The sequence below is a fragment of the Spermophilus citellus genome (assembly GCF_964194105.1).
Source record: "Spermophilus citellus genome assembly, chromosome: 12".
NCBI classification, from domain to species: Eukaryota; Metazoa; Chordata; class Mammalia; order Rodentia; family Sciuridae; genus Spermophilus; species Spermophilus citellus.
Genome location: NC_138198.1, coordinates 112929650 through 112946683, shown reverse-complemented (window position 1 = coordinate 112946683; position 17034 = coordinate 112929650). Strand labels below are relative to the sequence as shown.

The following is a 17034-nucleotide window of genomic DNA, read 5'->3' as shown; positions in this document are numbered from 1 at the left end:
GACATCTTCCACAAGGTACTTATGAAATACAAAGGAGAACATCACCCAGAATGACGCTCAGCCACCAGGCACCCCGTATACAATCCTCTGAGAAGGTCACGTCTTCACTTTGTGTTCCTATTGCAAAAATGCAATCTGAATCAAATTATGATGAAATATCAAGCAAACACAATTTTGGGATGGTTTACAAAATAACTAACCTGTACTCTTCCAAAGAGTCAAGGTAATAAGTGACCAAAAAAGACTGAGGCCCTGTCAGGGTTTGCCATAATCTAAATTGGCAACAGACCCAAAGAAATCAGGATCCCACACTGGGGGATCCTGGACCAAAAAAGAATATTCACTGTGACATTTGGTAAAATTTTAGGGCCATAGCTTAGTTTAATTGAATTGTTAAATGTTACTTTACTGGATTTGATTATTGAACTATGATTATGTCCAATAACATTAACATTTGAGGATGCTGAGTCAGGACATGGGAATTCTTTTTGCAACTTGCTTTTAAATCTGAAATTATTTCAAAATAGCTTTTTTTTTTTTTTAAAAAGTCACAATATACTGAATACTTCCATATCACTGATTTGATTACATCCTGTTTATAGACTCTCAAATAGGTGGCATTATCTATATTCACTGGCAAGAAAATGAGAAGTCAAGCAGGTAAAGTCCATGTCCAAGGTCACCGTCTCATACTGGTATGTGGACCTGAGACTTGCATCTGAATCTCATATTTCCAAATCCCGCTTGCTTTTCCAACTGAGATGTCTAAAGACAATAGCCAGTGTGAGGAGTCCTTACTAACAGGAGTTGGGCCTGAGCCACGATTCCACAGCAGCCACAGCATCATCAACCATCAGAGAGAGATCAAGGCTCGGCCAGCCTTGCGTTCGAGGCTGAAGCAGGGCTTCCTTCTACCACCACAGAGCTGAAAGGCACACCGGGAAGCACAAGAGATTGTTTGCAGTGCTCCCAGCTGGCCAGGAGCTCAATTCACCAGGGACTTCCGATCCATAGAACTCTAGTTACCAGTGTGTTGGCTCCAGCTCCCGATCTGTGAAAGAACTGTTGAGAAACAGCATTGGAGGACACTTGGGTTTTAAGCCCAGATTTTCAGGGAATCTGGAAAAGCCAGGACTAACTTGGATTCTGCCTGCTGTCTTGGGGTGATGATTAATTATTTCCCTTCACCCTCGGAGTTGTTACCATTAGGACCACAAGCTATGTGATCACCACATGCAGAGCATATCTAGTTGACCCTCTTCATTTTTCAAGGAAAGAGAAAGGCTCAGAGAAGTGGAGTGACCTGCCCATGGCATTCAGCAGCAGGCTCCTCAGCGTGATCAGTTTAAACCACTTTTGTTGGAACGTGGTGGTGGTGCTTTTCCATCTGGGTCTCCGACTCACCTGTTGACTTCTCTGGGTTCAGTCTCACGCCATTCACTGGAAGAAGCTGCTTCACCCGGGTCATCTCAGGACAGTTACAGCAGGCTCCAGGGTGGTCTCCCCATGTCCCATCCTCTTCTCCAAGCCCACAAGTCAGCCAATGCTTTCTTCAGAACACGATTCTGAAGCTGGCCCTTCCTGCTGAACAGGCTTCCTTGGGAGCCCTGCGTGGCCTCTCCCCTATTACAAACCACCTTCACGTCCTGCCTCCCCCTTGGACCTTCTCTTCCCATTCACCCTACCTTTGCCCAGATGTGCTGGCCTCTGGCCCTTCCTCACCAACACAGCCCTACTCTCTCCTGGCACAAAGACTTGGTACGTGCTTTCCCCGGGCTTGGACTGTGCTTCTACCCCTCTCTCCTTCTGTTTGTAAGTACCACTCAGTGTCTGTCTTACCTGTTGGCATGGAAGCTCCATGCAGGGAGGAGCCGTGTCTGGTTCATAGCTGCTGAGTACTAGGAGTCATCAATCAAGAAGAGCTGAACTAGTGAATTCCTTGTAGTCCAGACATCCTCATTTTAGTGATTAGGAATGAAAGCCCTCAAGCCATTCAGGGTCAGCAAAACAGAATTTTTTCCATACCTGATGCCCCAAGAATCACCTATGATGTTAACAAAACATATAACTAGAAAGAGAACATTACAAAATACATTCTATAGAAAACGGAACACCCCAGATCCTGTGTCTCAACATACCACCTTCAACTGGAAGCTACTGTGGCTCTTGTTCTGCCTTTTCCAATACAACCTGCAACGTTCACAGAACCAATCACCTGCTACTCCCCGCACGCAAATAGAAACACAATAAAAATAAGCCTTACTATAAGAGCATACTGGGCTCACGAGGTCAGCTCTTCATACCTCCCACTGAACAGATGGGAACACTGAGGCTCCTAAGACGCTACCAGGCTGCTTTTGGGATCAGGGCTGGACTCTGGGCCTCCTGCCTTCAGTTTTGATGCCCAACTTCTGGGCATTTCCTGGGGAAGCAGCATACCAGTGAACCCCAGTATGAATGGTCAGGGCTTCCAGCTTGAGATGTACCCTGAGGGGTGAAGCCCACCCCGGCCTTGACCCTACCTAGTGCCTGACGAAATCTCAGCAATCCCTGTGAGACTGCGCAATGATATAATGAAGCACTTCTCAAACTTAGGGTGCACAGGACTCACCCAGGCAGCTTGTCAAAATGCAGATTCTGACCCAGGAGGTCGGGGTTGGTTGGGATTCTGCATTTCTATCAGCTTCTAGGGACGTTGATGCTGCCGGTGGCCAGACCATTCCTTGAGTGGCACGGCTGCCACCCAGCCATCACTCATTGGCATGGCCTGAATGTCTCGGTCCCCTCTAATTCATGTTGAAACCTACCACTGTGATGGCATCCAGAGGTGGGGTGATTAGGTGACGAGGGCTCGGCCCTCATGGGATTAGAACCCTGTAGAGCAGACCCATCCAGCTGCCTCATCCCTTCCGCCATGTTATGACAGTAAAAAGACACCTCTATGACCAGAAAGCAGGCCCATCAGGCACTGAATCTACCCAAGCCTTGATCTTGGACTTCCCAGCCTTCAAAACTATAAGAAACAAATTTCTGTTGTTTATAAGCACCCAGTGTATACTTTTTATAGCAGCCCAAATGAACTAAAACCGACATTTTTTTTCTCCTGAAAGGGGCCAGATAATAAATATGTCAGGCTTTGTGGGCCAAGAGGCAAAATCAAGAAAATCAAGCACTTACATAACAAAACAGAAAACAAATTTATACACTTTTTTACTGGAAAAGTCCATAATTTTTTTAGGAGTAATTTAAATTTCTTTTTCAGTTGTCAATGGACCTTTATTTATTTATTTAATTATTTTATTTATGTGTGGGGCTGAGAATTGAACCCAGTGCCTCACACATGGTAGGCAAGCGCTCTACCATGGAGTCAGAGCCCCAAGAAAAGACTGAAGTTCTTTTATGGGGAGGGTTAACAGTAACTTATAAGTCATTCTAAGCAGGTTCTCAGCATGAGGACTGTAGCCTCCACTCCCTTATGCCCAGGCCCTTCATTATTTAATACTGCATCTTATCAACAGCAGCACATGACGGGTCCTGGGAGGTGAAACATAGCGATCATTGCCCAGGGTGCTCTTCTGAGCCAGAAACGAAGCACTGCCTTTGTCTTCAAGAAGCAGGTCTAACGTGAGACTCTAGCTTTCTGATTTTTGGTCAAGTTTTTCATCAACGAATCAGAAGTAGTTCTGCTCACCTCTCACCCCACGGTTTGTCGTGTGGGGTGCTGGTGTTTAGAGGGTCACGTGAACACAGTGTGTACAAGTGGTTCTCACTCCTGGGGATATGTTCCTAATCAAGGCACTGCAAGTACAAATGGTGTAAATTGAATCTGATTTCCCCACAGCAGCCATGCTATTATGTGGGATGATGTGAATGGGAATTTGCTGTGGAAAGATCCCACAGGCAAAGGGAATAGCGTGAGCACAGGAACTGGGTTGTAACCTTGGATGGTATTTTCCAGGAATGGCAGGCGAGGGAGCTGGGCAGGGAGATGCTCTAGGGCACTTGTTTCTGCCTCTGGGGAATCTCAGGTCTGTCCCTCTTTCCTGAAGTTAAGCTCATTGACTCCTCAAGCATCTGTCCCAACTGCCCCTCGGCTCTTCTTGGCGTCATCACTCCTGCTACAATTTGAGTCCTCAGCATCTCATTTTAGACTTGCTGGCATCTCCTACTGGCCTCTTTGCCACATTTCTTTCTATTTTCTAGAAAGATCGTTTCTTTCTAAAATGAGCTGCTCAGACCTGGCAGGGAAAATCCCTCCAGGCTTCATTTCTCACTACGTCACTCAACACTGCCCAGACTGGTTCAAACATTGGCTGCAAGTGGCATAATTAATGGGGAAAATGACTGGCCTATGACAAGGAGGTGGAGGTGAGTGGCTGCAGTGTTGGCTATTTTTAAAGCCCAGGGGTGTTCTCCATCTTTCTCCTCTCTGCATTCTCAGTGGGTTGGCTCAGGCCTTTGGGGGTTCCGGCAGGGGCCTGAGAGAGTGTGAGTAGTCCCGGATATCAAGTACTCACCATATAGAAACTGCTACTTGAATCTCTCTCTTTATATGGGAGGACCACCTTTCCTAATAGCACCTCCTTCCCAATCAGCCCTCCCATCTCCTTGTCCAGAACGGCATTGAAGTCCCTGCCTAACCACAGCTAGGAACTGATCAGCATTGTTGGCTTGTATTCTCATGCTTCAATCTCCAAGGCCAAGGAGAGAACCTCAACCTAAGCATGGTCACATGGTATGTAGGGCAGAACCCAACCCAGGCTTAGTCTTGGGATCCAGGGGAAATGACTCTGGGAAGCAACTGGCTGTATTTGTTACACCTTGAAAACACCATCCACTGTGTCTCTTCTGTGCCTTCTGTCAGTGTGTCCCTTAAATTTCCTTCCACTCCGGGAAACTCCCACTTATCCATCCAAGTGCAACCACCATCAATCTCTGCGGTGTGGCAGTGTCAGGAAGCTCCACATGGCTACATGCTGGGTGAGCGCCTAAGAGCCCAAGGCAGCTCCACCAAGATCCTGCAAGAGTGTCCAGGGACTGCCAGCCCTCAAGCGGAAGAAGTTGAATTCTGCCAACGACGACAGGAGCTTGAGAGTGAATTCTCTTCCATGTGAGTCTCAGAGGTGAGCCCAGCAACACCTCAACTGCAACCTGAGAGAGACTGTGAGGCAGAGGGTCCACACTAGGCCGGGCCTGGATTCCCAGTCCAGAGGCTATAAGGTAACAAATGTGTACTGTTCTAGACTATTCTGTCTGTGGCCATCTTGTCACACATAATAGCCTCCCCTGCTTCCATTTTTGCCACTCCCTCAAACCATTCCCAGTGCATTCTCCATAGAGGAGTTGAGTGGTTTTTTTTTTAGCTGAATCATATCAGACTCTCAACCTACAACTTTTAAATGGCACCCGAGTCCCCCCCCCCCATTCAATGCCCTTGAACACTATGAAACTCCCGGCTCATGGCCCAAGGTCCAGCCTGCTACCTGTACTGTGCTCCCTGCTGCCTCAGGGACCTTGTGCCCACGTATTTCCTTGCCTGAAGACTTCCCACTCCCTTCTGCTGCTCACATGTCTGGCTCCTTCTCTTCCCTCAGAGACTCCCTGTTGGCTTTGCCCATCACCTCTGAGTTATTTGGTCTTAGAGCATCAGCCCCATGAGGCCAGGTCACAGGATCAGTGCTTCACTCTGCAATCCCAGTGCCCAGCTCCCTGCCCAGCACATGGGAGACGTCCACTAGGTATTTACCAAAATGAATGAATGAGCTTGATTTTCAGTGGAGTCTGCCAGATGTGTATGTTTGGATGGGTGTTTGTGTTATGAATGTTCCTCATTTCCAGGCCGTGCCCTCGTTTCCTGTCTCTGTCCTTTCCTCCTTTGTACTCCTGGTGATTCCTTCAGGCTCTGGTCACCTATCTGGGGAATGAAGGCTCTGGAGACAAGAACGGGAAGAGGAAAGAAAAGAGAAATGAAGAGAGGGATCTGTAGGGCGCTAGCAGCTGGGATCCAGGCAAACAGGTGGAAGCAATTAAGGAAGCCCACAGAGTCCTGGGCCACCGGGGGGGGGGGGGCATCAAGCCCAATGTCCATGCACACTTGAGGGGTCATGTGGCTAAGCGTGGTCATGAGAATCTCCCTAAGTTCAACCTTCAGAAGCAGGGCTTCGTGTGTGCAGTATGTACAGTGGGCTTCACAAAATGCACCACATGAGCTAGAGAGAATTTGAGATGCATAAATGATGTGAGTGCCTGGGCTCTATTAATTTAGCCCTCTCTGGAAATGCCTGGGAAATAATAGGCACTCAATAAGTCATTGTGGAATAAATAAATGAAGATTGAATTTTGAGGTCCTTGGTTTTTTATTGAGGTCAATATGAGAATAAAGCATGTCTCTGCAGCTACTATAAAACTGGCCTTGAAGACATTGTCTATTGATGGAGAGGAAAGAGCACTTTGGATTTTAATCCTAGCTCTACCACTAAACCAGCTGGCATGACCTTAGGCCAGTTACTGAACCTGTATCAGTCTTCTAACCTGTACAAAATAGCTAACTCATAGAATTACCCAGAGGTTTGAATGAAACCACATATTTCAAATGCTTCATGTGTCTCAAAGCATATCTGGACCCTCAAAGAGGGACCCCTTTTCTTGTTAGAAAGGAGACCTGAGATCTGTATGTCATGGAATCAGGGAATATGCTACAGGGCCAAAGCTGACACTAAGGAACATAAGTGTGATGGTGTGTGCTCTGGTTTACTCTAGAAAGTTCTGATGCAAGTGAGAACCTGTCTCAAAAATAAATAAATAAATTGATTAATTAATAAAAAGGGCTGGAGATGTGGCTCAATAGTAAAGTGCCCCTGGGTTCAATTCCTGGTACCAAAAAAGAAAGAAAGTTCTGATTCATTCCAATATTCTCTGGAATGGATGATCAGGGATAGAGGAGCTAAGGCCATGTAAACCCCTATGTGACAGTGAATGCTGGGGTGGCCCCTGTCCTGGCAGGAAGAGTTCTTTGGGGAGTGCTGACCAAAGAACAAGTGGAGCAAATAAGTTTTGTCATCTCCTGTCTAGATGGGAGTTCAAGTCACCTGGGAGGTGAACTCTAGGAGCTTGCTTTCTGATCCTATTTTTAATCTCTGAAGTTTATGTCACTGATTTTCAACTTATTAAAAAACAAATGCTTCTACAGAGAAGAGCATCCAAATGAAGAGGAGGTGCCAGCAAAAGCAACCCAGAAAAGAGGTCAGAGAGACATGGCCACCCACGGAGGCAGAGGGAGAGAGCAGCCTGGCAGGGGAGGAATGGGCGGCAGCACCACGGGCTACCGAGTAATCAATGAAAATGGGGCTGATGGCTGCAAGTCCAATTCTCCTTTCCAAAAGGCATCCATTTCTTAAGAGGGATAAAATTTGTTCCTCAGTTATAATAAAATCACTCCACCCAATGCAGTACATTTTGAAGCTCACGTTTTAACTCAACTATTTCATGATAAACTAGCCCAATTGTTTACAACTGACAATCAACATAATTTCAGTTCTTTAAAAATTTGACGTAATGGTTAAAAATACAAAGGGAAACAATGGCTTCAATGAAGCCAAACGATTTTCTATTCTACCACATTTCCTCTGCTCCTGAAGGGGGTGGCTGTCCAGTCCCCGATTGCTCAATTCTCATCTCCTATCACAAGGGACAGTGGAAGAACCAAGCAAGACAGACCTTGCCAACAGAGTCTGGGATTCAACAGCAGACTTGCCTTTTATTAGCTATGTGATCCTGGCCATTTATCTACATGATCTGCAGTTTTCTTCATGGAGATGATTCATGGCTTTTAGGAGTAAGAATTAAGCAAGCAATGACCTAACACAGTGTCTGGTGCAAAGTAAGTATTCAGAAACGTCAATTTCTTTGTGACTTTCCTGCACGTTTTTTAAAAAAGGGAACACTTTTATCTGATTGAAGAAAGAAAGATAGGAAAATAATTAATGGAAAAGTATATCTTCCCATAACACAGAAGCAAGAAATGAAAACCTGAAAAATCTCACAATTATCCCTTAATAGGACAAGAGTAGTTAGTACAGTTAGCAGGTACTGCATATTTATCATATGCAACATATTCTGAGAGAGGTCTCCATGTATTAACTCTTTCTTCTTTTCATCCTTACCATAGGACCAGAAGTAGGTATGATTATTACATTCCCATTTTGCAGAGAAGAAATGGGCATGAGGAGATGTAAGTAACTGGGCATGGGGACAGCTAATTGGCTAGTAAGTGGCAGAACCAGATTTAAACCTTGTAGGTACATTTTCTGGAAAGGAGATTCTGGGACAAATTTTCTGGAAGGAAATGTATTGGGAAGTGCTCCTGAGGTCAAGACCATGTGAAAGAAGCAAAAACAGGGAGAGAGGGGGGAGTTACACTGTGATGCCCAACTCTGTCCAAACACACTGGGAGCTAGAATGTTGAGTGGCCCTTCAGAGATGTCCCACACTGAAGCAAGGAGGGTGGAATCTTTGTACTTCCATGACCAATTACTGGATGCAGCTGCCAGTAGGAAGAAGGGTGTGACCTTGAGGAGAGTGTGGTTCTCTTCAGTCCAAGCAGTTCCTGGAGAAGGACTCAGCTGAAAGAGGCCAGCTGTCAATAGCTCAATCTCTGGGGGTACAAACACACACACTGCCACATCTACTACTGTTACACTTGGCCCCACTGAGACTCACTTGCTTCTAATAAATTATAGGATCAGCTACTCCAAGATTCTGGGGGAGGCTTAAAAATAGCAGTGGACTCCTTGGAGATATGATTCTTTTGCTGTCTTAGCAGACCCGGCATTTCAGCAGCCAGGTCCCGCTGTGGGGCAGCAGACCTTTGGAAGCTGAGTTCCATCTTCTCTGGAGCTCTGCTTCTCAATGCAAGTCCTGGGCCCCATCCTTAGATTGTCTTTGGCTACAGATGAAGTTCTCCTTAGACATTGTCAAAGAGCCTCTCTGGCTTTCACATGCAGCCTTTGATTGATGATTAATCATCCTCCACGTTCTATTGTCTTTTTCCAGTGCACCCAGAACAGTCATCCAAGCCCATTGTCCTTATAATTTCTATTTCCCCATGCTTCTCAGATGCCTGCCATATTGCACCCTCCAGCACACCTCCTTCCATCAATATGCCATCTCAGGTCATCATCAATGAAAGTTTTAACAATTGCATAGCTCCAGCATGCCACAGACTATCCATGATCATCTCCCACCAGTGATGGGCTCCTCCTTGCTGTCTTAGTCAGGGAGTGACCCAACTCCCAAGTCCTGTTTTAAAAGCTGTTTTCTTGAACCACACCTGGTACCAACTGTCATGGGTTGGGTTCTCTGGGATACAGACTGTGAGAGAGATCTCTCTATAGGAATTTCATGGAGCAGTGTTCTCAGGATGAACAGCTATCAGGGAGGGAAACAGGACTAGGCAGAGGGTGAGGCTGAGCCATGAATCATTCAATGAAGGCTTCAGCCAGCCTTCAGGAAAGTTCTAGAGCTGAGAGGGCCCTTCACAGTTACTTAGAAATGCAACATGAGGAAGGGCCCTTATACCCACTCTTAGCCCATCTTGGGATATGGTTGCCCCCCAGGAAAGAGAATGTGATGTTGGGTAAGACAATTTATTTGGCTGGGAAGAAATATCAAGAGAAGGACTCAGCAAGGAACTGCTAGATGTCAACGCTCCCAGAAGCTAGGGAAATAACTGCCTCCATCCTGGGGTGGGAGGATCTGGGCAGTGCAGGGCCAGCATTCAACTCCTGTGTCTGCTACACACTGGGATTGGAATAAAGAGGATGCACAATTTATTTTTAAAACAAAAAGAGCTGTTAAAAAAAATAAAATGTGAAACTTGAAGTCAGATACATTTTTAATTAAGGTCGTTGCCATGTAAATTTCAAGTGTTCTTTGATAAGGGATTCTGGTTTTCCATAGTTGCAGTTCAAGCTGCAAGTGAAGAGCTGTCTGGACCATGGGCAGTACCTACCAATGTCCTTCAAGTTGTAGGTCTGGTGGAGTTTAGATCCATTCAGACCACATAAAGATTTGGGCTTCCATAAATTCCTGCCTTAAAACATTCCCATCTTCCTATTTCTATTTATTCTTCAAGGCCCAGCCCAAATGAATTATCTCTGGGTTGCCTAATTTGCCACTGTCCCATCAGAATTGATCACTCTCTTGTCCCCCTTTTAGCTCTTCACCCATCTGTTTTTAGCACTTATCCCACAGTGTTAGATTGTGAGCTCATCCACCAGAGGAAAATACAGAACATTTGCCTGTCACATGCTAAGATTCAATCAATACTTGCTGATTGAATAAAAATAACATTTCATTGCCAGATCTGTAAATTATTCACACATTTTCACTAAAACTTAAAGTGTGTCAAGTTTTAAAGAATACATTTCTTATTTGGGTAAATTTAAGTGCTAAATCATTTTGATCCTAGTCAAAACAAGCAATTGGTAACAGAACCTACATATTTGTTTTCCCTTGCTTTGATGATTTCTGTGAAACCCACTCTGTAAAACTTTGTCCAGAGTCTTGTTCAATCTTGATGGCTTTTTGGAAGATATTCATTAAGTAACTCAAAATCATTACTTATTCTATTGTGAATTCTAAGTGTTTTATGTTGATCTACTTTCTTTTTGAGGAATCAGTCATAACTTTAGCCATAATCAAGCTGTCCAATCCATTGGCATATGTTTGCACATTTCTTTGTGTCTACAGATTTTGGGGTAAAACAAGATGGATGCACAGAGCAATCCAGCAGAGTCTGATGAATCCAAGCATAACAGAAGCTCTGCTTTGGATAAGTTGTTCAGACCTATGCTAGAGTACAGATAGAGATGAAAACAGCACACAACAAAAAAAAGTTAACCATGTTTTCCAAAGGACATGGGTAACCTTGTTTATACATGCTCCACATGGAATTTTAAATGTCTACTGAAAACATGAGCTTACATTTTATTGAGTGCTTACCAGGTGGTGAACTTCCAAGCATTTTACAGGTGCAAGCTCATGGAATTTGCAAATACAGCATATATTTATTTGATACCTACTACAAATTTTGCATGACATATTCTTGGCCTTCTCTGAGAAATCTCAGAATATTGAGGAGTGTTGGCTGGCTGCATTTTCCTTTTGAAGCAAAGTAGAGCAAAGCCTCCAGCCTAAGCAATCTTCTCAGAACAGAGTGGAATTTATTAATGAGAAAGAGGGCATATAATCTGAGGATTTGTTTCCTCTACAATTTCAATATGCATTTTCACTGGGACTGATACAGCACACCTTTGAGGACCACTTTATTACACTTGAGAATTTCCTCTGTCCTTCTAAGCTTCTCTGAAGGTATGGACACAATTTTGACTTCTTTGTTCTTTTATCTGTAGGCAAGAAAAGAATCCATATCTGTTGGCTGGAGGTATCTGTCCACAGAAGGAATGACTAGTCTTACTGGCGACAATGGAGTGAACCCACTTACCTTTTTCTTGGAGGTGCTCAAGCTTCTCACTTAGAAGGGTCTCAATTAGTGTACCTTTATAAGTAATGTGTTTAAAGGGACTTGGGAAATGAGAAATGGTTTAAACTCAGAGGCACGTGAACTCTTTTCTCATGCCAACAATTGAACCAACTGTGAAGAGGGCCTAAGGTTTATGATGCCAACGCAGCAGGATCAAAATGAACTGCACAACCATATTTCAAGATGGGAGGCAAAATGACATCATCACTCAAAAACCAACTCATGTCCCCCCAAAATGGACACTAGCAAGTCTGAATACATTATTGGCATGTGATATTCACATGAATATGAAATTTAAGGTATCGTTCAAGAGGGGATGATAACCTTGAAACCCAGTTATGAGCTCAGTTCATCTAAATGACAATTACAAGCACAAACCCTTTTGTAGTCTTTTTTTAGTTTGTAAACAGTAAAAAGAAACTGGAACATCTAATTTTTGAAATTCTTCTGGCTTTTCTTTTTGACCTTTGGTATTTGTATGTATTGACGATCTCTAAGCCATTGCACAAAAACACCTTGAAGTGTCAAGCTTTAAAAATGATTCTTCTTTTCTCTTTCTCCTGTGCAGCTTGGATTATCTTGGCCTTGTCAAAATACATTCTCTAGTTAGAGGGTGGAAATATTTCCCTCCTGGCTCCAAGGTATTGATTTTCTTCAACACTCAGCTCTGTCAGTCAGGCGAAGGGGTGAAAGGTGAAAGTTCACTCAGCACTGCTTGGCTTTACCTTCCTATTAATGTCATGCCCTTTCCACATTTGATCAGTTTATGTGATCACCAATCATACAGAACTGCTACCACTCTTATTTTCCTATAAAGATAAATTTAAGTCATCAGGATGTGTTAAAACAATTCTAGGGCCATCCCTGGGCATTTGACAGGTCCACAGTCAACTCTTGAATGTTTATCTAATTCCTATAGAAGAATATACTATTATATGATGATTGACCGAATTCCAACTGTTCTGTATTCTCATCTGAAAGTATTAAAATAAAAGTCCATTTGCTACTTACATGTTATACTCTGGGAGCATTGAGGGCCTATTTTGTGATTTTTGTTTTTTCTGAGAACCAATGACACACTTTTTACCTCAGGGATTCAAACTCATTTTCAAACGAGCACTAAATGAAATAAACTTAATGATGTCAGCCCAGCTCCCATGAGACAGCCAACCTATGTTGTCATGTCTGACAAGATACAATTTGGTACAATTAACAATCTGGGAGCAACTTGGGGTGGAGATAAAGCATCATGCATGCAATTCCCTTGCCCATGCCACAGGGGGCACTGTTGAGTTTCCTCCCTCTGGCTGTCTTCCTCTGGGACAGTGTGGGTGAGGTTTCCTTCTCCACTGCTCTGTTGAAATAAGTCTGTCTTTCCGGAAGCCACCTCTCCAGTGAAATAAGTCATCAGAAACGAAAGAATGAGGAGAGCACGTGGATTTCAACTGAGAATGTTTAAGAAGGGTAAACACTGGAAAAAGCAACAATATCAGGAAAACAATCTTCAGTATAATTCAGTTTTATTTAACACACATTATGTACACAGGGACATTCAGCACATACAGAATCTATTAAGTGGAATTATCCAGAAATGTCCTGGGAGGCAGACATTTTAATTCACTTGCTGTACATAGTAAGTTCAATCATTACGACATTTTCATACAGATGTCACGTCATGTCATCTTTTGCTTGTAAATTACCAGTGGAGCCACATATGTGTCTACATTTACAAGGACAGGTCCAAAAGCAATGCTAACAAAATCAATAAAACACTAACAGTGTATACTGGGATGACAATACAAAGTTTACCTCAGAGCTGAGAAACATAAGCTGGGATGAAGTTTGGGACTGTGGGTGTCAAATAGCAAAGGAGAGCATTATGTTAACAAGAATGTAAATATTAGTTCAGCAGTTAGAGATGTCATCTAATCATCAACATAACCCCCCACGGAGCTCCACAGTCCTCATAATCTACTGCCTTATCACAGCCGGTGTCTGGGCACATGGGATGTGGAGAGGCTGGCTCTCCCTTGACCAGGGTTTTTGCTCCCCCAGATCTCACAGCTTTGTCCTCAGTCTCCACGGTGGGTACCACACGTGCAGTGTGGTGGCTTGCCTACGAGTCCCACACCTTTTTTTATTCTGATGCACAGAATGTTTTGTTAAAAAAAAAAATTAAGGTTTATGTTTACCTCCTCATTCCAAATAGTTTTGTAGTCTAGAATAAATTAATTTCCATTTAAGTTCAGAAAGTAAACATGTGCTGAGTAAAGAGCAGACTCAGAAGCCCACTGGAAAAACGCAGTGTGCCTGTTAGATTACCCCACATTTCTCTACCACAAACACAACAGCACATTCACCACACAAAGTCTACACTGTGTAGTTCGTGGTTTCTTTCTTGGAAACTACATATATAATCATTATAAATATGATGTACATGCATGTAGCATAAATTCACTTTTGAAAGAACACCCAACGTCTGAAACCAAGAAATAGTACATATTTGCCATCAATGGGAATAACATTTTATATCAATATGAAAGGTATGTTCTACTGGGCTTAATTTTTTAATATGTTCTTTAAAAATCTGTTTCAGTAAAATAACAGATATATTTGTTTCTGGACCTTGATCCTATGTTTCTATGAATTATGGAACAATCTAAGCTTTTTAGATTAATTGCTTCCATCATGTTCTGGTTCCTCTGCAAACTTTGCATATTTTCTCTGAATTTAATAAATTATTTCATATTTTTGCATTTAATAAACCACTTTGCCTAACTAATGAACCAATCAACAACCAGCCAGCCAGCCAGCCAACCAACCAACCAATCACTCCCCTGAACACTATATAGATAAAATCTGTTAGAAGCAATTCATATAAAATATTAACTGATGGACTTTTCCATTACTGTAAGACAGACCAGCATAACTCGACATCAGGAGAAAGTGAGCTAGCTGAAGCTTCCTTCAAAGCCTGAAGAACACAGGTGCTGCAGTGTCTCTCCTAAACGTTTGTGCCATCGATATTAATTTCCAAGTGTACTTGTCTAAAAGAAATCCTTCCTTAGTTTTCCTTTACCTGATCAGTAGTTGAAATGCTGATATGTAATTCTAGCATTATAACTGATATGTCATACACATGGGATCTGCAGGTTGAGAAGTTTCCGGAAGGAAGAAGCAATCTCTTTCCTGAACAAAAAGGTCTAGAGCAAGATAAAGGAGAGTCTTCATTTTAGGTATATTCTATGCTTCCAAACTTGCTTCATTATCACAAGAGTCCCCTCAAAAGATTAGTTACAGTGACTGGATAATTATATTAGCTAGATAATAAATAGTGAGTGATTTTTATTTTAAACTACTACATATACCATTATTTCAGCAGGAAATGAGCACTACAGAAAGCTAGGTATCTGGAAAATGTATTTTTATACAAGGAAAATATATTTAAATATTTTCTCATTAATCTCAAATCAGCTAAGTGTCACTGAAGAAGGTGGCGGCTAAATCCTAGGAAATTGAATCGAGTAATTTCCTAGCAATTACCAATGGGGGAAAAAAACATGTAAACACAGAATCTTTTTGGTAAACAACAGTATGTTTTAGGAAATCCAAAGGGGAGTGATTTCAATAATGAGGACTGCCACATCACCTCAATGCCAGCGTCAGAATGACCAGATTCAAGCAGCTCTCAGGGCTGGCTTCAATGGCTGGGAAGGCTGATGGGGCTGAGAGTGCAATCACAGTGGTTATTGATTTTTGGGCTTCTGTTGCACCCAGCAACAAGAGTGTTCCCAGGAACCGCTGGCTTACCCCTCCCATCTCTGGCAGGGAAAAACCACCTAGTGACAGAATGGCCACATCCTGTCGAGTGGTGTGTGCATGCCTCTGAATCAATAGGAGGCCCGTGCGGGAGTCTGCCCCCAAGAAGCATGCACGAGTGACACAGACCCAGCCGCGCCCCTGATGACACTGGATGATCCGCTGTAGGGACAGAGCAACGTCGGCCTAGAGAACTGAGAGAAACAAGACGCAGTTAGGGCAGCAGATAGCGCTAGACCATGAAGCGGTGCTCCTTCCCGTCGTGCGCCATGAGGATGACATTGCGGTTGGAAGTCCAGATGAGCCGAGCCAGTCTGAGGGCATTGTGGGAGCCAGGAGATGCTGGCTGCACTGGGGGCACCTGGTAGGTTTTAATGCAGCGCAGCTGAGGGGCTGAATTCAGCATGCCGATGCTTCCCAAGAGGGATGTATTCATCTGATGGGACAGGGGACAGAAGAGCACAAGTGTCAATTAAAGAACCCTTTCCCTTTTCCTTCCAAAGAGACTGGTTCATCTCTTCTGGCCACATTCTTCTGGTCATTTTCTACTCCCTAATGGCTATCTATATTCATCTAACTTGTATTCTTATTCTTAACCTTTAAGCACTTCTTTGGGTGGATTTGAAATTGTTCTGATGCTGGTACTGTAAACATGTAAGACTCGAGAAATTTTACTTTGGGGGCGGAACCTGTCAGCAGGTGAGTCCATCAATCTTTAGGAAGGAAGCTAAGTTACAGCTGTTAATAAAATGCTTCAGTTAGACAATATCTGGAAGTTGTAGGTATTTAAAACTGCAGATCTTTGTATTCTTTGACAATAACATTAGCTGTATCTCCTGAAGGATGAGTCAATAAAGACAAGTTTTAGGGTCTATAATTAGCTCAAGAAAATGAAGCCAAGTGAGGCTGTAGTCATGAGTGACTGATGACTGCAACCAAGCATGAACCCTAATCCCTATCCCTTTGCCAACACCTTCATTCCTCACCTGCTTTTTGGAAACAGGCTCTGAAAAACCTTTACTTATATTGAAGGAAGAAACAAGAATCAATTCCATTTCATTGTTTTGCTACCCTGCTAAAGAGAGTTTACCCTCCACGATTGATGGACATTTCCTCTTTATCAGTTGGTGATTTCTGAAAAAAGTAGTTTTTCTGGATTTGATTTCAACTATAGCTTTCTTCTTCCATTCATGGAATGAAAAATAATGTGGAAATTATAAATCATGAACAACTATGTATTCAGGTCAAAGTTCTCACTTTTGAATGACAGTTTTCTAAGTGAACTGCTTTTGGAGCAACTGAATCTGAAGCTTTCTTTAGATTTTAAATATTTCTTAAAATGTTTGCAAATGCATCATTTGCACTATCATAAATCACATGGAAAGCATACTGAAAATCAGGAAAGATGCCTTAGAAATAATATTTTTTTTTCTTTGCACTAATTTTCATTTCTGGTTCTTCTTGCTGGTAAAGTCTCCGTCTACATGCATAGGATGCTAGGGATTTGGAGGAAGCATGCAGATTATGGTCCAGCTTATACAAATGGTTGCTACATAAAACCCTAGCGAGTCCTAGGACACTTAAGATGTGTTTTGCTGATATCATGCTCTGCATTTGGATCAGAGCAAAATACAAGCCATTCCTTTTGCCAGCCTCTCTCAGCAGCAGGATGG

The 17034-nt window shown here is 43.1% G+C and overlaps 1 protein-coding gene across 4 annotated transcripts in view; it reads right to left on the bottom strand.

The window, feature by feature from the left end:
- Window positions 1–13045: 13045 nt before the first annotated feature.
- Window positions 13046–17034, bottom strand: part of WDR7 (WD repeat domain 7) — a 329818-nt gene continuing 325829 nt past the window's right edge. For all 4 annotated transcript variants that reach the window (XM_081263756.1, XM_081263758.1, XM_081263757.1 and 1 more), the window contains one exon: window positions 13046–15797. In XM_081263756.1, the coding sequence (XP_081119882.1) occupies window positions 15594–15797 (204 nt within the window). In that variant the 3' untranslated portion in view covers window positions 13046–15593. The remainder of the gene's footprint in view (window positions 15798–17034) is intronic.